The sequence below is a fragment of the Patiria miniata genome, unplaced genomic scaffold (assembly GCF_015706575.1).
Source record: "Patiria miniata isolate m_02_andy unplaced genomic scaffold, ASM1570657v1 HiC_scaffold_13, whole genome shotgun sequence".
Lineage (NCBI taxonomy): Eukaryota > Metazoa > Echinodermata > Asteroidea > Valvatida > Asterinidae > Patiria > Patiria miniata.
Genome location: NW_024037051.1, coordinates 16641507 through 16666182, shown reverse-complemented (window position 1 = coordinate 16666182; position 24676 = coordinate 16641507). Strand labels below are relative to the sequence as shown.

At 39.2% G+C, this 24676-nt stretch overlaps 1 protein-coding gene across 1 annotated transcript in view; it reads right to left on the bottom strand.

Annotated features, from left to right (window-relative positions):
• Positions 1-4350: 4350 nt before the first annotated feature.
• The window catches only part of LOC119718912 (band 4.1-like protein 3), a 33020-nt gene continuing 12694 nt past the window's right edge, over positions 4351-24676 (bottom strand). The window contains exons 10-16 of the mRNA XM_038188348.1: positions 20811-20978; positions 19503-19622; positions 17250-17315; positions 12459-12728; positions 9669-9749; positions 8294-8426; positions 4351-7363 (exon numbers count right to left, since the gene is read on the bottom strand). Of these exons, the coding sequence (XP_038044276.1) occupies positions 8319-8426; positions 9669-9749; positions 12459-12728; positions 17250-17315; positions 19503-19622; positions 20811-20978 (813 nt within the window). The 3' untranslated portion in view covers positions 4351-7363; positions 8294-8318. The remainder of the gene's footprint in view (positions 7364-8293; positions 8427-9668; positions 9750-12458; positions 12729-17249; positions 17316-19502; positions 19623-20810; positions 20979-24676) is intronic.

The following is a 24676-nucleotide window of genomic DNA, read 5'->3' as shown; positions in this document are numbered from 1 at the left end:
AAGATTTGTGTTCAAATCTTCAATATATTGGGTGTTTGAATATTGATTGATACTCCTCTTGCCTTGAAAGGTATTTCTGCATAGTTTGGAGGAAAAACATTTTTTGGCCAAATTTCATCAAAAAAGTAAGGCTTACCCCTTGTGTTTTTTTCAATTTTGGTCAAAAAATGAAATTGCTTCAAACTTGCTGGAAAGATGCCTATAGGACCCTAGAACACATTCCAATGCAATTTCTGGACAGATGTGCTTTTCAAATTGAAATTTCGAAGAAAATTTTTTGGGGTGAAATCAGTCAAAAATAATGATCTTTTTCACTCTAAAAATTGAAGATTTGTGTCCAAATCTTCAATATATTGGGTGTTTGAAGTTGGATTGATGCTCCTCTAGCCTTTAAAGGTATTTCTGCATAGTTTGGAGGAAAAAAATTTTTTGGCCAAATTTCATCAAAAAAGTAAGGCTTACCCCTTGTGTTTTTTTTTCAATTTTGGCCAAAAAATGAAATTGCTTCAAACTGGCTGGAAAGATGCCTATAGGACCGTAGAACACATTCCAACGCAATTTCTGGAGAGATGTGCTTTTCAATTGAAATTTCGACGAAAATTTGGGGTGAAATCAGTCAAATATAATGATTTTTTTCCTCTAAAAATCGAAGATTTGTGTTCAAATCTTCAATATATTGGGTGTTTGAATATTGATTGATACTCCTCTTGCCTTGAAAGGTATTTCTGCATAGTTTGGAGGAAAAACATTTTTTGGCCAAATTTCATCAAAAAAGTAAGGCTTACCCCTTGTATTTTTTTCAATTTTGGTCAAAAAATGAAATTGCTTCAAACTGGCTGGAAAGATGCCTATAGGACCCTAGAACACATTCCAACGCAATTTCTGGAGAGATGTGCTTTTCAATTGAAATTTCGACGAAAATTTGGGGTGAAATCAGTCAAATATAATGATTTTTTTCCTCTAAAAATCGAAGATTTGTGTTCAAATCTTCAATATATTGGGTGTTTGAATATTGATTGATACTCCTCTTGCCTTGAAAGGTATTTCTGCATAGTTTGGAGGAAAAACATTTTTTGGCCAAATTTCATCAAAAAAGTAAGGCTTACCCCTTGTGTTTTTTTCAATTTTGGTCAAAAAATGAAATTGCTTCAAACTTGCTGGAAAGATGCCTATAGGACCCTAGAACACATTCCAATGCAATTTCTGGACAGATGTGCTTTTCAAATTGAAATTTCGAAGAAAATTTTTTGGGGTGAAATCAGTCAAAAATAATGATTTTTTTCACTCTAAAAATTGAAGATTTGTGTCCAAATCTTCAATATATTGGGTGTTTGAAGTTGGATTGATGCTCCTCTAGCCTTTAAAGGTATTTCTGCATAGTTTGGAGGAAAAACATTTTTTGGCCAAATTTCATCAAAAAAGTAAGGCTTACCCCTTGTGTTTTTTTTTCAATTTTGGCCAAAAAATGAAATTGCTTCAAACTGGCTGGAAAGATGCCTATAGGACCCTAGAACACATTCCAACGCAATTTCTGGAGAGATGTGCTTTTCAATTGAAATTTCGACGAAAATTTGGGGTGAAATCAGTCAAATATAATGATTTTTTTCCTCTAAAAATCGAAGATTTGTGTTCAAATCTTCAATATATTGGGTGTTTGAATATTGATTGATACTCCTCTTGCCTTGAAAGGTATTTCTGCATAAATTGGAGGAAAAACATTTTTTGGCCAAATTTCATCAAAAAAGTAAGGCTTACCCCTTGTGTTTTTTTCAATTTTGGTCAAAAAATGAAATTGCTTCAAACTTGCTGGAAAGATGCCTATAGGACCCTAGAACACATTCCAATGCAATTTCTGGACAGATGTGCTTTTCAAATTGAAATTTCGAAGAAAATTTTTTGGGGTGAAATCAGTCAAAAATAATGATTTTTTTCACTCTAAAAATTGAAGATTTGTGTCCAAATCTTCAATATATTGGGTGTTTGAAGTTGGATTGATGCTCCTCTAGCCTTTAAAGGTATATCTGCATAGTTTGGAGGAAAAACATTTTTTTGCCAAATTTCATCAAAAAAGTAAGGCTTACCCCTTGTATTTTTTTCAATTTTGGCCAAAAAATGAAATTGCTTCAAACTGGCTGGAAAGATGCCTATAGGACCCTAGAACACATTCCAAAGGTATTTCTGCATAGTTTGGACAAAAAACTTATTTTTGCCACATTTCATCAAAAAAAGTAAGACGGATGACGTTCTACCTCTAGGGGCGACCGCTAACGGTCGCCCCTGGAGGACGTTCTACCCCTAGGGGCGACCGCTAGCAGTCGCCCCTGGAGGACGTGCTTCCTCTAGGGGCGACCGCTGGCAGTCGCCCTTGGAGGACGTGCTTCCTCTAGGGGCGACCGCTAGCGGTCGCCCCTGGAGGACCTTCTTCCTCTAAGGGCGACAGCTAGCCGTCGGCCCTAGAGGACCTGTTACCGCTAGCGGTCGCCCCTAGAGGACGTTCTACCTCTAGGGGCGACCGCTAGCAATGCGCCCCTGATTGTTTTTCCTCTAAAAATTGAAGATTTGTGTCCAAATCTTCAATATATTGGGTGTTTGAATATTGATTGATGCTCCACTTGCCTTGAAAGGTTTTTCTGCATAGTTTGGAGGAAAAACATTTTTTGGCCAAATTTCATCAAAAAAGTAAGGCTTACCCCTTGTGTTTTTTTTGTAATTTTGGTCAAGAAATGAAATTGCTTCAAACTTGCTGGAAAGATGCCTATAGGACCCTAGAACACATTCCAATTCGATTTCTGGACAGATGTGCTTTTCAAATTGAAATTTCGACGAAAATGTGGGGTGAATTAAATCAGGCAAAAATAATGATTTTTTTTCCCTCTAAAAATCGAAGATATTTGTCCAAATCTTCAATATATTGGGTGTTTGAATATTGATTGATGCTCCTCTTGCCTTGAAAGGTATTGCTGCATAGTTTGGAGGAAAAACATTTTTGGGATAAATTTCATCAAAAAAGTAAGGCTTACCCCTTGTGTTTTTTTTGTAATTTTGGTCAAAAAATGAATTTGCTTCAAACTTGCTGGAAAGATGCCTATAGGACCCTAAAACACATTCCAATTCGATTTCTGGACAGATGTGCTTTTCAAATTGAAATTTCGAGGAAAATTTGGGGTGAAATCAGTCAATAATAATGATTTTTTCCCCTCTAAAAATCGAAGATTTTTGTCCAAATCTTCAATATATTGGGTGTTTGAATATTGATTGATGCTCCTCTTGCCTTGAAAGGTTTTTCTGCATAGTTTGGAGGAAAAACATTTTTTGGCCAAATTTCATCAAAAAAGTAAGGCTTACCCCTTGTGTTTTTTTTTCAATTTTAGTCAAAAAATGAAATTACTTCAAACTTGCTGGAAAGATGCCTGTAGGACCCCAGAACACCTTCCAATGCGATTTCTGGACAGATGTGCTTTTCAAATTGAAAATATCGATACTTTAATTTCGTCCCCGAACATCGCCAAGCTCAGTTCTCAATTTGAATTTCAAAAAGCCACCGATAGATTTCATCTAAGGTTCAGTATAATTCAAACTGTTAGCATTCCGAATTGTCCAAAATCTTTGAAATTCGTCTCGTGAAGCAATCTGCGTTGGATTGAAAAATCAAATTCGTTTTTTTGTCATTTTGTCAACACTTGCAGGGCCGATCACCGCCGTAGCCTAGTGGTTATGCAGGCTAACTATTGATCAGAGGTACCGAGTTCGATTCCTTGCTCTGACCTTTCAGCTTTTGCTCTTTTTTTAAACAAGTCAAAGTTTTGTCTTAGAAACGTTATTTTTCAGTCGGATACTATTTGTATAGCAGCAGTTTTCTTATTCTTTTCTGATCCGAGGCTCTGGAGGATTTTTTTAAAAAGGGAAATAAAGTCCGAAATCCGTACCAAGTTGAAAAATAGTAGCCTCCACTCCAGCCTGGTTATAGTAACCATGCCCCATAGGAAAGCGCACAAGGTACCCCAGATAGTTGTGTAATAAAAAAAATCGCGCCAGGCGAAGCAGGCCCATGGGACATCGTTGCTAGGTAAAAAGGCGTCCTCCTTACTTGCGCGCAGAGCCCATAGGTGAAAATTTAAGTGATAAATCATCTCAAATCAGAGGGGGGGGGGGGCATTTTTCTATGACCTATATCAATATAACTAGACGTCCGATTAAGTTCGAACTTGGTGTGTAGGTAGTCCAGGATGTGTTATAGGTAAAACTTGAAGTGTCGTCATGATGACATCATCTCAATTCAAGTGACTTCAAATAAAGGGGGGCATTTAAACATATTTTTTAGGTAAACAAAGGAATACAAAAAATGCGTTGATTTTTGTAGATTCAAGTAGGATAGTTTTATTGGGCTTTTTTTTATTATTTTAATGTTCCACAAAATTTGAACAATCACAAAATAATCCACTCACATTGTTTTTTTCATATGAACACAGCAACACATTTATAAATTCACATTACTTGTGGTGAACTGTCGTACCTATCCCAACTATTGCATAATAAAACCGGTGTCACATGAAATTGGGCTCTTATAAAATCTGATCTCTTTTACCTTATATGGCCTCTAAACCCCTCAACCGCTAGCTGTCACTGAGTTATCTTCACTTTTTCATGTTCCACAAGAGTCCAAATTTAATGCTACACCGGTACACACTGGCAGATGATGGACACTTGGGGGCGCTGTTTCCACACCCAGTAGAATTCAAGTCTGAAATTCAATTCTAACTTCTAGGTGCTTTTTGTGGAAATCATTTCTGAGCCTATGCACATTGGCCCAGAAATGAATTTCACACAAAAAGCAATTCTGAGTAACTTTTTCATAGTACAAACAGCGCACTCTTAGTGTTTTAAGAACCACATTCTGCCGAAAAACCTCCATCTATAGTATGTCTAGTACAGATTCAGACAATGTAAAACATCCAAAATTTGAACCCCATCACCGTCATAGAGTCACCAATATCATTGTGACACTCCAGTTGATCTGACAGCATCTTTACAAAAATGTCCACAATTTCAGGCTTTTGAATAATAAAACCTTTTTATCGCGTTAGAAATCAAGCGAATGCCGTTCTCTGAAAATGTCTGGCTGGATCAAATATGGATATTCTGGGTCCGTGCATGATATTGATTTGTTGCTTACATATATATGGAAATATTTTTCCAATGAAGCGTATGATTCAATTTAAGTGTATGGAATATGCTGATCAACGGATGACTGTTTTAGCGTGTAAAACTGTGACTAAGAAACAACAAAACAACAGAACGTTTACCAGTCTGAATAAGGCATTTGTTGATGGCATGGAAGCCAAGATGAAGGATTTTGTCCAATTCAACAACCGTTGCCATTCCTAATGCCCACGGATATACGCTTGCAAAAAACAAGTTGACACTTTTCATTTTGTTTATGATTTTTTGATTATTTCAGACAAATATGTACATAAGATTGGAGGCGTATCGGGGATTCATTTTCAACTGTTAAATGTCCAACATTTCCGTTTTGTTAAATGAAAAATCCATCTACCAAAAAAACATAGGTGTCTTAAAAAAAAAGGTAGAAACAGAAAATAACTAAATGGTTAAAATGTGCTACAATCTTTACTCGCCGTTTTTCTTTTTCTGACATCTAGTTTGCAAGCCTGAAAACCAACAATTATTTTCGTGCAGTGATTGGAATAAAAATAAAATAACGTAAAACAAAACAACCGTTTTAATTGCTAAAACTGAACCAAATTCAAATCAGCTGAATAGTGGTTTGAAACTACAGATGCTCTGAAACTACTGAGCGAATCACGTATAAAATTAATTGTCGGTGTTTTGAAAACTACTTTTATGGCATGAATATTGAAGGCCTTTGTGGATAAAAGCGCTATATAAACAAGAGAAAACATGCCAGGATTTTTTTTTAAATGAATGGAAAAGTAAACAAGGATAAAATGTTAATTTTTTTCCCTTCCAATTCTCGCTTGGACTACAGAAAGTGTATTACAAACTTTTTCATTGCATTCTAACAAAGCCGAATTATACAAACGTCCTCTCCAAAATCGCCCTCTCGTTCAGAAAAAAAAGTACTGTTTAACATTTAAACTTCACTATTACAAGCAACAACATTAACTACAGGGCATAACAAACATGCTACGCATTTTTTAGTTAATAATTACAAGAAGTTGTTCCCGTTTCGCCTGAAATTCGGCGAGGACAGGATGATCGTTACAATTATTGATCAATTTATTATTTATTTTTCTAAACACTACGACGTCTACTCGATTAAAAAGCAAGAATCATTTATTTATAGAATATGCTGTAGTTAAACTACGTATGCCCGATCTGGGACATATACTGCACATATTCAGCAATTTTCTACAATAATTACGACCTCAGTTCAGAGAGAATTATGATCAGGTTTTGAATTCGTTTTGCATTTTCCAAAGCGCTTTTGTCAAATTTGTGTTTTGTAAAGTTTCACACTACATTTCGGCATTTTGCAGTTCAGTCGTGACGGCTACGTCTACATTCAAACTTTCCAACACACAGAAAAATCTGAACCAAATCAGCGGCAATTCTTTTTAATAACGCGTCCAAAAAATGTCAGTGACCCCCTACTTTTACCAAAAAAAAGTAAAAAATATAGCCAAGTATTAACAGCACAAAATAGGTCTCGGGTCAGTAAACTTAACAATGGGAGATCAAACTAATGTTTTTTAGGTTATTATTTGTCTCATCAACTGACCAAATTTGCCTGGAAAAGCATAAATGTTGGAAAGTTGATAAGATACTTAGGAAAAAAGCGTAAAAGCCCCAAAAAATGTTTTGGCTAAATCAAACTGCTGTCGACCGCCACATCTTTGGTAACAAAAAGGGAAGAAGAACGAAAAACTCCCATTCTACTTTTTTTTTTAATTAAAGCTCTGATCGCTCTGCATTAAACCAATCCATGCCATTTACACAATCATTCAAAGAAAGTAAGAAGAACAAAAAAATCAATGAAAATGCCACCGCTTCAAATTGTACACTCAGTAAAAATTTCCACATTTAAAAATCACCAGATTTCCCATTTTTTTTTTCTTTCTTCAAAATTAAAAAATAAAAACATGATTGAATAATAAACAGATATCTAAAACCTGGCAAGCGCCTTGTTTTAATAAACAGTACTACAGCACATGATATTAAGCTCGTAATAAGTGTGTATACAAGTTTCTACAGTTTCAATAACTTGACATACTTGGTAAAAAGTGGTTTTTAGTGAGTGCTGAATGGCACATCAGGTCGGACTTGAATGCACCTTGAAGGAAGGAAAGAGGGTGTCCAACAGCTGTCCATTCACTCGTTAGCACTGGAGGAATACAAAATGAGGACAAATGAAATGGTGTGCCAACCTTGCCGTCTTTGTGTGGACGTGAAGCCAAAACAGGTCCACACGATGCAGGTCGTGTGAACCTTCTGTGGACTAAAACCCCAGTCACACATTCACGGTTGGAGCTACGAATATCCACAGTTTACCAAGAATCAATCTATCACGATGAATCGTCGAGATTCGTGGAGTAATCAACTTTCTAAGAATGCACTACAGTTTCAGGATGGATATACCACGACTGTCCTTAGGTTTCTCTACGAATACACCACGGTTTGTCAAGAATATAGACATATTGTTGAAGAATATCAGCGGTATTACTAAGAATAATGACGTTAACGCCACGGTTGTCTGCGATTGCGCCATGGTTGTCTGCGATTGGGCCACGGACGACCAAGGTTCTCCGACGAATAAAGCATACATATTTGTGGTACAACCTTAGCAGAATCCTAGCATATCTTGGCATATCCGTAGGACTTTCGTAACAAATTTGTAGAGATTTCTACCACGAACGAGCTACGAGAATATATACGAATAGCCACGAATAACACTTCGAATTAGTACGGTCATCCTACAGATGTCCCACGGTTTGTGCTACGGATTGATTTTCATGACAATTCACCACGGAAGCTTGGAACAGTTTGAAACTTCCATAGCCCCTAAGGATGAATATGGTACTCCCACTGTTCATCACAAATTTTAAACCATGGATATCCGTAGCTTCAAACCGTGAATGTGTGACTAGGGCTTTAGCCAGGTCCATACTAGGTTTCCCCCTCTCTGGAAAACAGGTTTAGAGGCATTGGGGTTAGGGTTGTCCGGCGCACAATGAAGAGGAACACTCATGGGGTAGGGAGCAGGGGTAGAGGGATGGAAGGTAGTTTGGTTGGGAGAGTGGATAAATGAACTGACCTTATATTTATCTAATTCTAGGCATCTATTCCACATCCCCGTTAGTCTCCTCCCCTTCTTTGTGGATGACGACCTTCGTGATTTTGAAGTCGGGGTTTTCCCTCTGTTCTTCAGCAATGGCCTGGGCCAGCAGCTATCAGAAAACAACACACACACACAAAATTACAAATAAAATTGACTATCTTCTCGACACGCCTTGCACGTCATACTCCAAAGTCAGTTGAGTTTTATGCTTAGGCTGTGCCTTGCCATCACATGTGCGCATACGGAAGACGCAGCAGCAACTTCCTACAGAGGAACTAGAGGTTCAAGCCTTGGCCTCATCTCAATTTCCAAAATAATTTATGAGCCTTTAATTCTCAACCAAACAACATCCTCTTGACGTTTGGCCTCAAATTATAACAAATGTGATGCGATCAAGCTAAATGAGTCGTTTGTCGACCCTGGTCAATCTTTTTTTTACAGATTTAAAAAGAGCACAATCTCAGCATTTTTGCTGTGAAAACCGCATGCTGATACTATCTTTAGTTCAAAAATTATGGAAGTCGGAACACCAGAAGATGTGATGCAGTGATGTGATGAAGTGGCCCTATTTTGGTCTGAATCTCCAAATGAAAGTTCCCGACAAACGACTCATTTAGCTTGATCGCATCACAAATGTGCTGGGGTCAATAGGACCAATACCATCTCGGCTCCCTGGGGAGTATACAGCTCGATGCTGTCATTTTGGCGCAAAGCAGCTAAAATCAACCATAATAACCATCTCTGCCCTCACAGGTACCCAATTTACTCCTGGGTGGGGAGAAGCAACGAGTGACAAAGTGCCTTGCCCAAGGGCACACGCACCATAACTCCAGGTTGGAATTGAACCCACAACCTGCAGAATTACTCGCAGACCACGGGCCTCAAAATGATTACAAATGTGCTGGGTTCAATAGGACCAATACCATCTCAGCTCCCTGGGGAGAATACATGTATACAGCTCGATGCTGCCATTTCAGCGCAAAGCAGCTAAAATCAATCACAATAACCATCTCTGCCCTCACAGGTACCCATTTACTCCTGGGTGGGGAGAAGCAACGAGTGACAAAGTGCCTTGCCCAAGGGCACACGCACCATAACCCCAGGCTGGACTCGAACCCACAACCTGCAGAATTACCCGCAGACCACAAATGTAATTCTCCAGACCACGAGGCTACCGCAATACACTTGTCAGGGACCGGCTGTATTCGGGGAATAAAATTCAAACCCAGTCTTGAAGCAAATCTAATCCTACAAAATCTAGAATCCTACAAAAATCTCTTGGTAGATTTTGAAAGGATTTGAGGGGCTGAACGGGAATACTTTGTTTCAGATGTTTCGGGTATTCACTCACCTCATCCTTGTTGATGTCTGCATCGCCTTGGATGATGATCTTCTTCTCCACGCGGGTTTCTGTCACGTCACCCTTCACGGTCTGTTGAAATCAACCACATCAGTCAAGCAGGAAATCATAGATTTTACCAAACCAAATCAGTTTTAAACAGTCTATGGTGCCGAAATATAATTTTCAGTAAACAAAAACAACCCAGTGTTACTGAAGAAATGTACTGGTAATAAGGTCTGCCTGCCTTTGCATAAAATACGGACAGAGCCAGCTTGGTTAGCAGGTATTTGTCACTTTTCTGTGATATAGTGTTAATAATCGTCGGATTTGAACAGCGCCCCCATTGAAAGTACATGTATGGTACAAGCCCCCCCCCCCCATTGATTTTTGGAGACCAAGTGTCTGGAGAAAAAAAACCCTGCATTTCAGAATGTTTTGCTGATAAAACCCCCCCCCCCCTGCAAAAATTCCTGGATCCGCCTCTGAACGTACTGTACATACATTCAAGAATCCTGCTGGTAAGGCAATCGCGATGGAGCAGCATATTGATCAGAGACTCGCACATGGGTACACTTGGCTAGTTAACTATCATTCGCAGTAAAGTGTGAATGCAGAGAGTCCAAGCAGAAAACTTTTGTCAAATTTGTGTGCACTCGGTAAGAGTCTAGCACGCTGACATCATGCAGTGTGTAATCAATGTTCTTATTGGCTCTTGAGCAACTATAAAACAACAAGCAACAACTTTTCCTATTCTCGGAGCAACACAGATTTTTTTTTCCGGCCTGGGAAGGGATGGAATGCTGGAGTTTTTCCCAAAACATGAAAAAGCAGAAATTCTGACTGTAGCCGGAAAACTCGCATCCCTGAGTGACCCAGTGAACAAAATGGGGTCCATTTAAGTCCCATTAAAGGCAATGTTGGTTGGGTTCTGCAGAACTTAAAAGGTAGAGTCCATCATTTGCAGCTATCCAAAAAGTAACTGACAAAATTATTGTTGAAAAGCATTCTTGGTTTAAAGATAGTAAAAAATAAAGTCTGTCCCGAGCCATGTGGCTCATCAGGCCGGCGTTTACCGGTATCTCCGGTTTCAGTAGCATGAAACGACTGAGAATATTTCTACTCCCCCTGGATGGGATGCTAGTCCATCGCAGGTTACTCCCCAGCTAATGCCGGTACCCATTTATACTCCTGGGTGGAGAGGGGCAAGTGGGGGTGAAGTGCCTTGCCCAAGGACACAATATATGACCAGTGGCTGGATTCGAACCCCGGACCCTCTCATCATGAGTCACGAACCCTAACCACTAGGCCACACACTCCCCTAAAGATAGTAATGGGACTAAACTCCCTGTGAAATTATTCTTTCTGGCATGCTGTCATTTCGCAAAAAACAATAAAAGAAGGTCATTTCCAAAGATGGAAAGTTCCGTTAGTAGTTCGTTTTTAATTCAGCAAAGCCGTGAATGGGTACGCACAAGCGTTGACACGATGCACACGCACGTGCCCGGCTGCTTTTATTTTTCGTTTCAGTGCATGACATCGTGTAGCTGCAATCGGCTGAATAAGAACGTGTCCCGGACACTGACTTTAAGAGCAAATTAAAAACATGACTCGGCAACTTTTGAATTGAATTGGCGATCCTTGAATATTGTTTTCTCGGAATATACAGCATTCACCGGGCTAAAACTAAGCACCCTTCTTTAGATTTTGAGCACTTTTGTTGCTTCCAATGAAAAAAATAGCTCAAATGACAAATAATATACTCTTCCTTTAAATCAATTATTAAGCAAATCGGGTTTTGGTTATGAAGTATTTAGAGTTGGAAAGGGCTTATAGGACAGGACATGCATTATTAGTTGTCGACCCAGATTGGAAGGGAAGCATTTCAATACTTGACAAAGGCAAGGTTCTCAAAAATATATACAACACGTTTTGATGACAACATTTCAATACTTGACAAAGGTAAGGTTCTAAAAAATATATACAGCACATATTGATGACAAAATTTGAATACTTGACAAAGGTAAGGTTCTCAAAAATATATACAACACATTTTGATGACAAAATTGGATGGATTGGATTCTCATTGAAAAATGTAATTTTGGCTGGAGGTATATGGATATGAATGGCATATGGGGATGGAATAATGAGAATGACGATTGAAATTTTGATTTCTTAGACACGTTTCTAATACTGTAGATGGGTGTCTAACTTTCAAAACCTTGTTCGAATTTTTCTGACAATCAGATAATCCATGCCTTCATGTGTTGCATGAAGGAAAAGTTTGACGGATTTTTTTATTGAAATCCCAAATATCATGTGCCATTATTTCCTTCGTGCCAAAATCATCAGATTTCTTAACAGAATCTCAACCGGAGTAAAGGCTCTTTAAACCTTCAGAGTTTTAATTGAGTTGTCACAAGTTCATCACAAGACATCCAGTCTCGAGTCAAGTCACAAGCTATTCAAAAGAATTGTGACCTATCTTGGTCATTGGTAATCCCGTTATTGGACTTGTGATTTGAGTTGTGCCTGACTTGCAATATGGATTGTTGATTAACCAAAGGACTGGCTTATGATTGACTTGTGACCTGAAATATTCGATCAACTTGTGATTTGACTTGTGACCGACTGGTGATTTGAGTTGCTCTTGACTTGTCATTTGAACTTTGATTCACTATACATGTAGAACTGGCTTATGATTGACTTGTGACTGACTTGTGACTGACTTGTGACTGATTTATACAATTCTGCCGACCCCTTCTACAACTGATATTTTCTCTCTCTCTGATGGTTACATACCCGCGTAATGTGTGTGGTGGTGGTGGTGGTATGGCCCTCGCTTGTCAATGTCTGAGCGCTCACCAACATGCCTGAGTCGTCTAGGCTATTATCCGGCTCCTCCCGCTCGTACGTGATGGTCGTGTTCTCGGTCTGGACGTAGGGCACGTCGTGGGTGAACTGCGAGTTCTCGTCGGGACCGCCTTGCTGGACGATGGTCGCCGTCTTGACGTAGGGTTCTTCGCCTTCGGAGGCGGCGGCGGCTACCATTTCATCGTCTTCAGCTGGGGGCTGTATTGAAAAAATTTAGGTTGTAAATGAAAAAACAAATCACCAAAAACTTTTTACAGGTGAAAAGTCAATCAAGTCTTTACGTCTCAAGTCACAAGCAACTGGAATGAGCTGCGAAAAGGTAATGCCTTTGTCACTCTTCATCTCCTGTTAATTGCATCTATGTCTGGACTTGACTTGTGATCATTGTTGTAGTCGAGTCCATCATAAGTCACCACAAGTCCTCACAAGTAAAGGCTCTTTCCACCCTCAGAGTTTTAATTTGAGTTGTCACAAGTTTATCACAAGACATCCAGTCTCAAGTCAAGTCACAAGCTATTCAAAAGAATTGTGACCTACACCTTGGTCATTGGTAATCCCGTTATTGGGCTTGTGCTTTGAATTGTGATTCACTTAAAAAAACTAAAGAGGCAAGCTACATGTTTGATTGACTTTTGACCTGACTTGTGACCGACTTGTAATTTGAGTTGTAACTGACTTGCGACCGACAAGGAGCGCTGGTGGAGCGCTGTGGTCCAATGATTACTGTTTTTGACTCGTGTGCCGTGGTGCGTGGGATCGAACCCCGACGGGGAATGTGGTGCTTTGTGTTCTTGGGCAAGACACTTGACTACAATTGCCTCTCTCCACCCGGGAGTATAAATGGGTACCTGTGAAGTTTAGGTAGATACCAGAATGCGCTGATCTCGAGCTGCTGCAAAAACTGGTCTCATGGCCTGGTGAACAGGGGGAATAACTGTGAAGTGCTATGAGACCTTTGCTATCAAGCGCTATATACCGGTAAGCACCACGTATCACAAATCCTCAGGTAACAAGTAATTCAAATGAACTTTGACAAACGTAGTCATTTGTGATTGTTCAATCCACGGTACTTGTGACTGGAATCGTGAATTCACTTGTAACAGGACTTGTGATAGGCTAAACTTCAGCACCGTCAAATCGCAACGCTCAAGTCAAGTCACAGGCAACGGAAATGAACTTTGAAAAAGTACTTCTTTGTCACTGTTCGTCCCCTTTTAAATGTGACGTGACTAGACATGTAATTTGACTTGTGACGGACCCATAGAGCTACAAAAATGTATATTAAATTACTAGAGCGCTAACTCCTCATTCTTGCGCGCGGAGACGCTTTGAAGCCGTCCTGGGCACAGACATTTTGAATTCATGTGTGTGTTTGTAGAACATAATGAAATTTAGATGGATTGAATTTTGAAAGTGTACTCTACATGTAAATACAACGCGCAAGTAGAACGTACGCAACCAACTTAAGCGCCTCATTGGTTATTCATCTACAGCGGATACGCATACGCGTTGGGCTCTTTGCATAGAGCAAAATGACACACTCTTTTGCTGATCGTGCGTTTTGGTTTTGGGCGTATCGGTTTCGATGACGCACCAGTATGGAATACAAACGCAGATATGCAAATAGCCGTACAAAGGCCGTACAAAATTTTGAGTTTTCCATATGTTTGTGCACAAACATCGATGCGCCCAGCAGGCATCACTTTGTACATTAGTCAGCGCTCAAGTAATTTAATATAGCTCTATGGATGGACCCCAATAAAACTCCTTCAAAAAGCTATTAAGAAAACGTCATTTTTAAGCACTGCAAACTGTTCATTATTAGCCACACTGCAAGAAACTTATTAAGCTTTCTCAAATCCCAAAACATATCGGGAAACTTTAAAATTATGACAAGTTTAATTCAATGATGGGCTAAAAAAAAACATGCGGCCATTTCAATTTTGTGAATAAGCCTTACAACAAAGCTTTTTCACTTCAAAAAATGTTGGTGGCCACTCGGCTGCGCATTTTTCATGCGCAACCACGACAAAACCTCTTACATGCACAATGATTACGGGTGGGCAGTTTAAAAGGACAACCCCTGAAATTCTCTGATGCCTCATATTCGACCAATACCTGATGAAAACGTTACTGGTTTAAGAATGGGTTGTTTTGTCAACGTGTGGTTAATTGTATTAGGCAAGCATGATGAAGGATGTGCAGTAAAAACACTGTCATAGCTTTGACAGCAATCGAAGGAAGGTGACATGTGGATGAAGTTATGAATAGACTCTCCCGTTAGTAAAACAAAGAGATCACAGAAACTGCAACCATAATTATTCGAATACAATCAATGACCAATGACACCTGCCGTATGTATAGTTTACATAAACACCACAAACAAAGAAAGTCCACATTCATTGGAGGGATCTGATCGCCTTATGATGACGTCATTTATATAGACCTTTTGGGATGTTGTTAGCTACATTTTGATACCACGTTTGCTACCGGTACATGTACCAAAGATTATAAATCGTCCAACATTGACAACGATTTATGAAAAATGATGCATATAAGATTTGAGGCTTTGCATGGTGGGGTATCGGTATCGTTTCGGTTTGCAGTAACACCATGTGGTAATAACTACTGCTTAGAAGATATTAGTTCTGAGAAGAACTTGTCCTGCTTATTATCAACTTTGCTAAGTAGTTTTTTGTTCTGTTAAGAACAGTCCTGCTGTAAGTCCTAAACGAACTTGTCTTTGGTCTCAACGTTTCGACTAGCCTGCTCTAGTCATCGTCAGGAGACGATGCAGTTTGAAAAGCTGCTAATTTAAAGAATACGCGAGGAAAAATTGCTTAGCGTCACCACATACATGTATACCCGTAATTACATGTAATTGGCCCCTATCGACTGCACAGTGTCTGAACAAAGTGCGGGTAATTCAATTCGCGTGCTCTCATGCATGCAAGCAGTGTGCGATTGGTATACCCGGCCATTCGTTCAGACAGTGTGACATTGTCATGCAGCAATTTCCACTTGCGTATTCTTTAAATTTGCAACTTTTCAAACGGCATCATTGTTCATAAACCGTTGTCAATGTTGAACAATTTACAGTCTGTGGTAGCAAACAGGGTACCAAAAAATGTAGCTAACAACATGCCCCAAAGGTGTATTACATGATTTTATTATAAGACGATCCGATTTAAAATTTTGACCACTCCAATGAGCGTGGACTTTGGTTTTTTTGCAGTGTTTACATTAACAATAAACCAATAAAAACACTACACATCTTTGATAGGTATATGAGAAATTCTTGTTGATTAAAAAAAAAGCCCCGTGCAAAATTCCTTTACTTGTCAGTGACGACAGATTTAAACGATCTTGATGTTAATGAGCCAAAGTATGACAGAAGTGTTTTGCTTGTAAAAAAAACTAGCCACAAATTTTCAAACCTTAAAAACTGTTTCTTGGAAACCTTCTTTAAAAAAAATTAACCATAAAATTGATGAAAGTCACATGTACACTTACACACTGGACAACCTCTTTGATAATTTTTCTGCAAGTGAAATTTTGTTTTCAAAATGGTCAACGGTAATACGGCCAAACAATACGAAATTTTACAGGAAGTTATTTTCATTTCCACAACGAATTTGCAATTTCAAAAATTGTTCTGACGAAAGTTCCAAGACACTGGTGCGTTATACCTGAATTTGAAAAGTGTATTAGTACAGCCAACTCTGCAAGAAATGAATAGGTTAGTATGAAATCAAATGACATGAAAAGCTCAGAAGAAACATGGGTTAGCTGTTGAAAGATCTGGGCACAATTTCACGGCACTGCTAGGAATTTCTCGAAAACTTTTGTCAATTTCACGAAGAATTTGCGGAAAGGACGCTAAATTTAGAAGCAGAAATCTTCCTGCGAACACACTCATCAAGACATGTATGCCATAAAAATATACTTAAAGGACGCTTTATAGAGTATTGAAGTGAATACATCACGTGCACAATGTGTGTGTAAAAGATTTTAGCGCATGATTCGGCCCGAGAACCAACATGTGCGCGTACTCCATTCGTTTGCACTACACTTTCTGGTTCTAAATGACGTCACACTTCGGTACTCCACACTCGGCATTACAGCAAATGTGAACACGAATTTGTGACGCCACAGCACGTATTCACGCTGCGAATTAACAAAAGTTGATCACAACTCCGGCGAATTCCGCAGTGAACGTTTCATGATGTCAAATTGACTTTGCATTCACATTCGCGTGAAGTACATAGCACAAATTGCCTGCTGCATTTAAAACAACTTTTCAGCTAACTCGTGCCGCAAAATCAGCCCAGCCACAAACTGCAAACTGTGAAATCTCAGCGAGCCAAATGATGCTTCAGAGAACACACTGCTGTAGAAGCATACAAGAAAACACTTTTTGTTTCACACAGATAATAAGAGTACATGTACATTAAGCTCTATCAGTTCTAACACTCCAATGTTTTGCCAAATGTTAGAGCTTTTCGATTTCACATTCTACATTCACGACTGCCACACTACAAATCTCGAAACCTTCTACCCTTCTACAGTTTAAACATTTACGTGTTTTTTTTTTTTTTACAGGATGAGAAAAGGTGCACTGTGTACAAGGGTAGATACAAAATGGTGCGAGATTATTATTGTTGAAATTGAGTGCAACACTCCACCAGAGTTGTGCGAGTTAAGCCAACTTGAGCCCACCTCAGAGTAGTCGTCAAGACGTTTCATGACGGCGACGTCTCCTTCAACCACAGGCTGCGGAGGAGGCTACAACACACGGAAGGGGATGGGGTTTGGTCATGTCACACAATACAGGTGATATAATACTTTCCCTTTGTCCTGTAGTCTCTTTTCAAATCTGTCTATGGTAATGTCTTGTCTGAATGTAAAGATATGGTATAACCTTTAAAACCAGCGTTTCAGAACACGTACATGTAATTAGAAATCAATTTCCTGGGTGAGTACTGGCTATTGGACTTTTAGACTTTCCAAAACTTCATTTAGCCGAGAATTAAGCCCCCCCCCCCCCCCCGCCACAATACGTTACTTTACTTCTTTTTTTTTTATTGCAGATCGATAATACAAAGGAGCTAAGTTCCCCCTAGTTTTGTAAAAATTTCTTGAGCTACCCAGACCAAATAAAATCTTTCTGACCAAATAAAATTCAAAAAAAAAATGTATCGATAATACAAAGGAGCTAAGTTCCCCCTAGTTTTGTAATAATTTCTTGAGTTACCCAGACCAAATAAAATCTTTCTGACCAAATAAAATTTAAAAAAAAATAATGTGCCCTCATCATCTCAACACCACATACTCATAATGACTGACTTCAAGTCATAATTTAAGCTCACAAATAAATTTGTTTGAGCATTGCCTTCACCCGATTGCTTGCACCAAGTCGGGAACTGATGTTGTGTTTTTATAAATTTACTGTTTATGGGAAATTATGATAACACAAAAGTACACCCGATGACGTGTTCTCATGTGAAAGTGCAGATTGACATAAGTCGATCAGGCGGTGCATTTTAATGAATGACTGGACCTGCGTCTCAAATAGATGCGGGAATTGAAGTGAAATAAGGTGCGTATTAGATGAGTCATTTTTTTTGGCGATGAGTCATGTACTGTTAATTGGATTCTCTCGAGAGATTTTCAATGATGATCTCGTCCCAAATGCCATTATGTATGTTGCGTGCAGCCTCATCGCCCAAACAAAATGTGTACGAGGTTCTCTGTTGTCATGACAACATGTGTATGTATTAGTAATTGATAAAACGGTGACAAGTGAATTTTTCGGACGCAGTTTTCTTCGGCAGTGGTGTGTGTTAATACCGAGAGAGTGGTGATGGTTTTATGTTTGCATGCACTGTGCAGTTTGGAAAAAGATCAGAAAGTGCTTTTTGTAATAAATCTGTATGCAATTTTCCCCCCCCCCCAAGATTTTAAGAATTGCAAGCGAAAGTATTATTACAGGGACAGCGTGCTGCCAATTAATAATTTATTGTGCTTTAATTAAATCAATGACTTGCTTATAGTTTTGCCATTTTTTGTATGCTTAGTGTAGATCTGTAGATATCGGAAGTCCTTTGGAAAAAAGTCTCAGCAATTTTTTTTTCCAGTTGACCTAGTCAGTGTCTTCCTCTTTATAGAAGTCATGTCTTTAATCAATTTGGCAATTCTGTCTAATTGTCTTTTGAGATGGACCTGATTAGAGTTATTATATACATTTGGGGATGAAATTGTCGGAGAAATAGAGAATTTAACCTAAGGTTTGTGAGGTAATCATGAGGTTTGTGTTATTAACCTTGAGGTTTGCAAGGTTAACCATTGCTTTTTCAGGTAAACCAAACCGTGAGGTTTGTGCGATTAAGCTCGAGGTTTGCGAGGTTTACCATGGCTTTCTGAGGAAAAGAATGAGGTTCGTATGATTAACCCCGAGGCTTCAAGGTTTAATATGGCTTTGGTAAATGTACACATGTAAACCATGAGGTTAGTGATTAACCACTGGGTTTGCGAGGTTAACAATGGCCTCTGTGAGGTACACCATGAAGTTCGTGTGATTTACCATTAGGTTTGCAACGTTTACCACTTCTTTGTGAGGTAAACTATGAGGTCTGTGTGATTAACCATGAGGTTTGTGAGGTTTACCATGGCATGTGAGGTCTGTATAGCTAACTATACAGTCTCCGCATCAAAAGTGACCTTCAATCTTGCCAAAGTAATGTAAAAAAAGAAAAACTGAGAGGTTCAGCCTTTCCTTTTCTGTGCTGATGAAACTCTGCCTGTGAATAACCCATGAACCAAATACGTCCTTAAAAAAAACCAAATCGAGGAAACTTTTCTGTTAATGATGTGACGAGGTAGAAAATGAAAGGTTAAGGAGAAATGGTGCGAGAGGGTGAGAAGTGTTTTTTGTAGAATGGAAGACCGCCGTGCGACACAAGGATTTTATACCTCTTGATAGGTTTCTGGGCTGACGCTAACGAACGTGTTGACGTTAGTGGTGACGGTGGTAGGGGCCTCCTCCATCGACGGCTCTAATAGGACAGGTTCCCCTTCCAGAAGCTGACCGGGCTGTTTTGGTTCAATAAGTTGCATTATCAAGCACACTGTTACCACGGAAACCTTTATACCAATGTCCAATCATTAATTTTTTTTTTGAAAACATGCTTCTTCTTTTTTATGCAGAGGGCTGAATCAGAGGTGGAATCATTTTGTTTTATATAATTTCTTTTTTAATAAGTTGCATTATCAAGCACACTGGTACAATGGAAACCTTTATATTGACCCTATTCTTCAGGTACCCTGCTAATGCAACAATATTCAACTCAAGTCCAATGCGTACCCTGCTAAATGCAACAAACTGCAACAGTTGATTCTGTTGCATTATGCAGTGAACCCAGTGCATACCAGCCTTGGCACCAAGCAGTTACCCTGCTAAATGCAACAAACTGCAACAGTTGATTCTGTTGCATTGTGCAGTGAACCCGGTGCATACCAGCCTTGGCACCAAGCAGTTACCCTGCTAATGCAACCAAACTGCAACAGTGGATTCTGTTGTATTGCCTTGAGCCTATGAGCAGTTACCCTGCTAAGTGCAACAAGATGCAACAGCACGGGGACTTGAGCTGGCTGCTAAATGCAACAACTTGCAACAACGTTTTAGTGCCGTTGCATTCTGTTGCATTTAGGGTTAGGATTAATGCCCAATCATTTTGAGATTATTTTTGTTGAAAAGTGCTAATTTTTTTTCTCAGAAAAAGGGCCGAATCAGATGGCTGAGTATATTTTATTCATTTTTTTTTAAAATCAAAGTTTTTAATCTAGTCAAGTAGTATCGTTGTGCTACTGCAACATGTGCTTTGTCAGTTATCATATTTGCGACAAGAAATGTTGGAATAAAAGAGAGTGATTATTTGTAATTGTTCAAACTACTATGCCCTGTTCAAAGGTATTCAAGTATAAACTAAAAGTACTTTAGCTTGTGCAAATGCTGTACAAATGTTCACAAGACTTTTCCAATGCACTACGCACATCGATACGCACATCGATACACACATGCTTTCATGCACTGAATGAAATGTAAGAAGGGAAGTTCCTTTTAAAATATCTACAAAACGTTTACTATTCTTGTCCATAGAATTATTTTGATCGGGGCTCCAAAATTTGACGAAGTCACGAAGTCCAGATCTGGTAAATCCCCTTGGTCTCCAGACAATCTTATTTATAGTCGGAATGAGTTGACTTAGTCTGGTGCCCTACCTCGTCCCCGGTTCTCTCCACTTTGTACATAGTCTTGGTGGTGGTGGTAGTGGTCGTGGTCTGGTACCTAGTCTGGCCCGGCTGCATCTCGAAATCCTCGTCGTCAGGGCCGGTGAATTGCTGTTGTTCCTCCTCTGGCTTGCTCGCAGCGACGTCATCGGCTGATCTCTGTGAAACCGAAAGACGAAGAAAGTTTCATAAAATATTACAGAATAAACTGGTGATGGTTTTGGGCACGGAATCATGATACATTCACAGACGACCCCCAGTAATGGCGGAAGCACTGTGCTAGTTATGGACTCCGTGCACGAGCACCCCAAAGAGTTACAAAGGGAGAGTTGGGGAAGACCACTTGGAGAGTCAATCGGAATAAAATAAATCGCGCGTACTGGTACTTTGCGCCAATCACACACAGGCCATGTACCAGTGAATGCATGGAGTGTGTCGCCCCCACTGGAGCTTCTGAAAGTGATCGCAAAGCGCCATCTACTGTTTGCGCAGAGTCCATCGTACAAAACTACTGCTTCATGGGGGTATCCGCTCCGTTCACAAGTACCCCCTCACCGGCAAATAAGGTACCGGAACAGTTGGGGGTGACCGAACGACGCCATCTTGCCTTACTGCAACATTTCGCCCCGAAGCGCAGCCACTGCGTGTACATAGTACAAATCCCCTGTTGTACGTGCGTCACACACAAGGAACGGTGCGCGCACGTCAATCAGTGAAATGTATGTATCCCGCCCATGGGATTTGTTGCTAGCTAAAAGGGCGCCCTCTTTTGTTGGCGCATAAAGTTGGGGGAGACCCCTGGAACAGATGTTGAAAAGCAAGCATTGGCACCTAATGCTAACGCGAAGATGCAACTGGTTTGTGATGCTCACTTTATAGAATAAATTAGTCGTTTGTACTTTGCGCAACACGTCCACGAACCAGTATGCTAACGGGGTGTTGCCCCCCCCCCCCCCGGAACTTTCAAAAGTGGTCGCAAACCTCCCTCCACTGTTTGTGCATGAGGTCCATTCTAAACAAAAGCTATCACAATGCTTCCGTTGCATTATTCCATAATAGTAGTATTCACAAACTTTGTGTTTACCGTCAAAGGGAAACAAATTATATTGAAAGAACCTTTTATAAATACACCTTTGCATGCAATCAAATCTTCATTTCAAAGAAACTTTGTTCTAGACATGCTTAAAGATCGCGACAGTGCCTTCTCCTATGGGCTCCGTGCACAAGTACACCAACAACGGTAAGAAAGGGAGAGTAGGGGGAGACCACTGGGAGAGACATTCAAATGCATTGCTGACGACGCCCGACGCTCATGCGCAGACGCCGTGGCTTTGTGCGCATTCAGGATATAATTAGTTGTGCATAATTTGCGCTATACGCAGGTGACCTATTACGCACACGCTGTGTGCGTAAGTTAAAAAAAAGCGCCCTCTCTTGTTTGCGCATGAAGCCCACACGACTTTCCCTTCTGAACAAGTTTTCGTTTGGACAGAAGTTAACATCGGAGAAACCGTAAATGAGGTATTTATAAAACCCTCACAAAAATGCATTCAATTTGTTTCAGTTTGCTGAAACAAAAGTGATTAAAAACGCGAGAAAAACATCATTCCTGAAAGAGAGAGAAAGGGGTTGGATAAATTCTTGGTGAGTGCTTCCAAGGATGAACAACAAAAAAAGTAAAATAATCAAAAGTTAAAAATCATGCTAAGGATTTAAATGAATGCAACATAAATCAAACTCATTAAACACTATCATTTCTGATCGTCCGGTATGCCACACTGTCTTTGGCCACAAAAGTTTAAAGGGTCATGCAATGTAATTCTTTTAATGCAAGCCTTGAAAATGCACCTTTGTATCCCATGTAAGCTTATTTTCAGTTTCCGTTTTGCCATTTAAAAGGATATTTTGTGCCTTTTTGATTTTTATGCTATTGCCATTTTCCATATTCATGAGCAAAAGTGTGATGTTATTTCAGGCAGAAACCTCAATCTTACAGCTATTTCAGCACCAAAAGTTGCCAGAATTTTTGATATTTTGCCGTCGTAAATTTTCTTTTCATTGGTGATTCGTTGTATCAGTACATGGCAGTAAGCCAATGTGCAAACATTTCTCACAAATGTTTACAATGAACACATTTTTGGGTTCGCAGTTTGAACAGAAAACCCTAAACTGTAAAGTGTCTTCCTGAAATGACATCACAGCAACAGCGCCCTCAGTTGTCCGGAAAAGCATAGAGAATTTTAAATGTTTCAAGAAGTGCACTTTTCAATAAAATTAACTAAAAAGGGATGTCAAATAGTTTTTATACATTTAAGAGCATAAAAGTTGCACAAACTGTGTTCCTAGGTTTAATTCATCTCAGGACCCCTTTAAATTTCCAATACCTAAAGGAGTAAGAGTTCTTGCAACTTTTAGTAAGATTTCAATTTTTGTTTTCAGTGTGACACACTGGATTAACCTATGAAGAACAAAGTTTGTCAAATCATAAAACTGAAAAAGTTAGTAGAAAGAAACGAGAAGAGGCTGAAATTCAGACTAGAGGATGAAGGAAATACAAGAAATATCAAATAATAAAAAAAGATGTGACAGAGAGGTAGAGAAAAAGGCACACAGAGAGGAATTGAGGGGGTTGGGGAATGGTCTAGGTTCTGGACTTCCATCAACTGGAATGACATTATCACACAGGCGGGCGGGTTACATTTTCAAGAATTAATGTACAATGTAATACCTAATGTGACTTTTGAAAGTGGGTGATATCTAATACGCAAAAGTAAAAATTATAAAAATTAAAAAAAATAGGCCAAACAGGGAAATTTAAGACACCAATTGAGAAGGGGACTGTGGAAGATTTGGGTTGGAAATAATTTGTTTTATGGTGAATTTTGCATCGCAACAATTGAATACAGCTTTATACAGCATTTACGAAACACAGCAAGCAGAGCAAGTTTAAAGATGAAAATACTTAGAAAGACTGAAACTATAATCGCAGGGCACTGATTCAGGGACGTCTTTTTTCTCAGCAACCTGCCTGCAGCATTTGCAAACTGAAAGTGACATTCATTGGGAAAAACAAACAAACCATATGTGGTTTGGCAAACTTACAAAAACACTGACATGTTTGCACAAAATTAAACAGATGTACATGTATTTTGAAAGTTTGTACATAAAGACCAACACAATATTCACTTTGGATGCATTATTGAAACTAAAAGAAAAGAAAGCAGGAAATGGGAGCTGAAAATAAAATAACACACTTTACACAAAAAAAACTTTAAAAACATGCAAGTCCACCAATTGTAAATATTTTATGGGCAGTTCATTGAAATTCTGAAAATGCTGATGATACATTCTCTTTCTTTGTTTGTTCTGTAATATGGAATACACAAATAATACCTCCGACAAATATTTCAGTATCATTTCAACTCCCTAAATAACAGGAGAGTTTATACAACAAACGCATTTAAGAAACTAAATTATCGTAACTTTTACTTCATGTTGATTGATTTTCCCTTCTTTTTTTTTTTAAAGGGGATGGCAAAAGATTTTCACCCAAAATTTGGAAAGCATATTTTAGTTCTAATATTCACTCCATGCAGGTGTCGCGTCTTTAAACCTTTAAACACAAATCCATGCTCAACTAGGCCATATTTTTAAGCAAATAAGAGCGCGGCAACGATGCCTTTTTCTGGGTGAATAATGCCGGTAAAATCCCTTCTACTGAAGCACTTCAGAGGTAATATACAATATTTGCTTTTGCTGTAATTTTCAGGAATGGTATCTTACAGCAAACTTTAAACGCTGACCTGTTGAAAGTTTTGTGTTCATAGATGCTGGCAAAACCAATGAAAATAATGCTG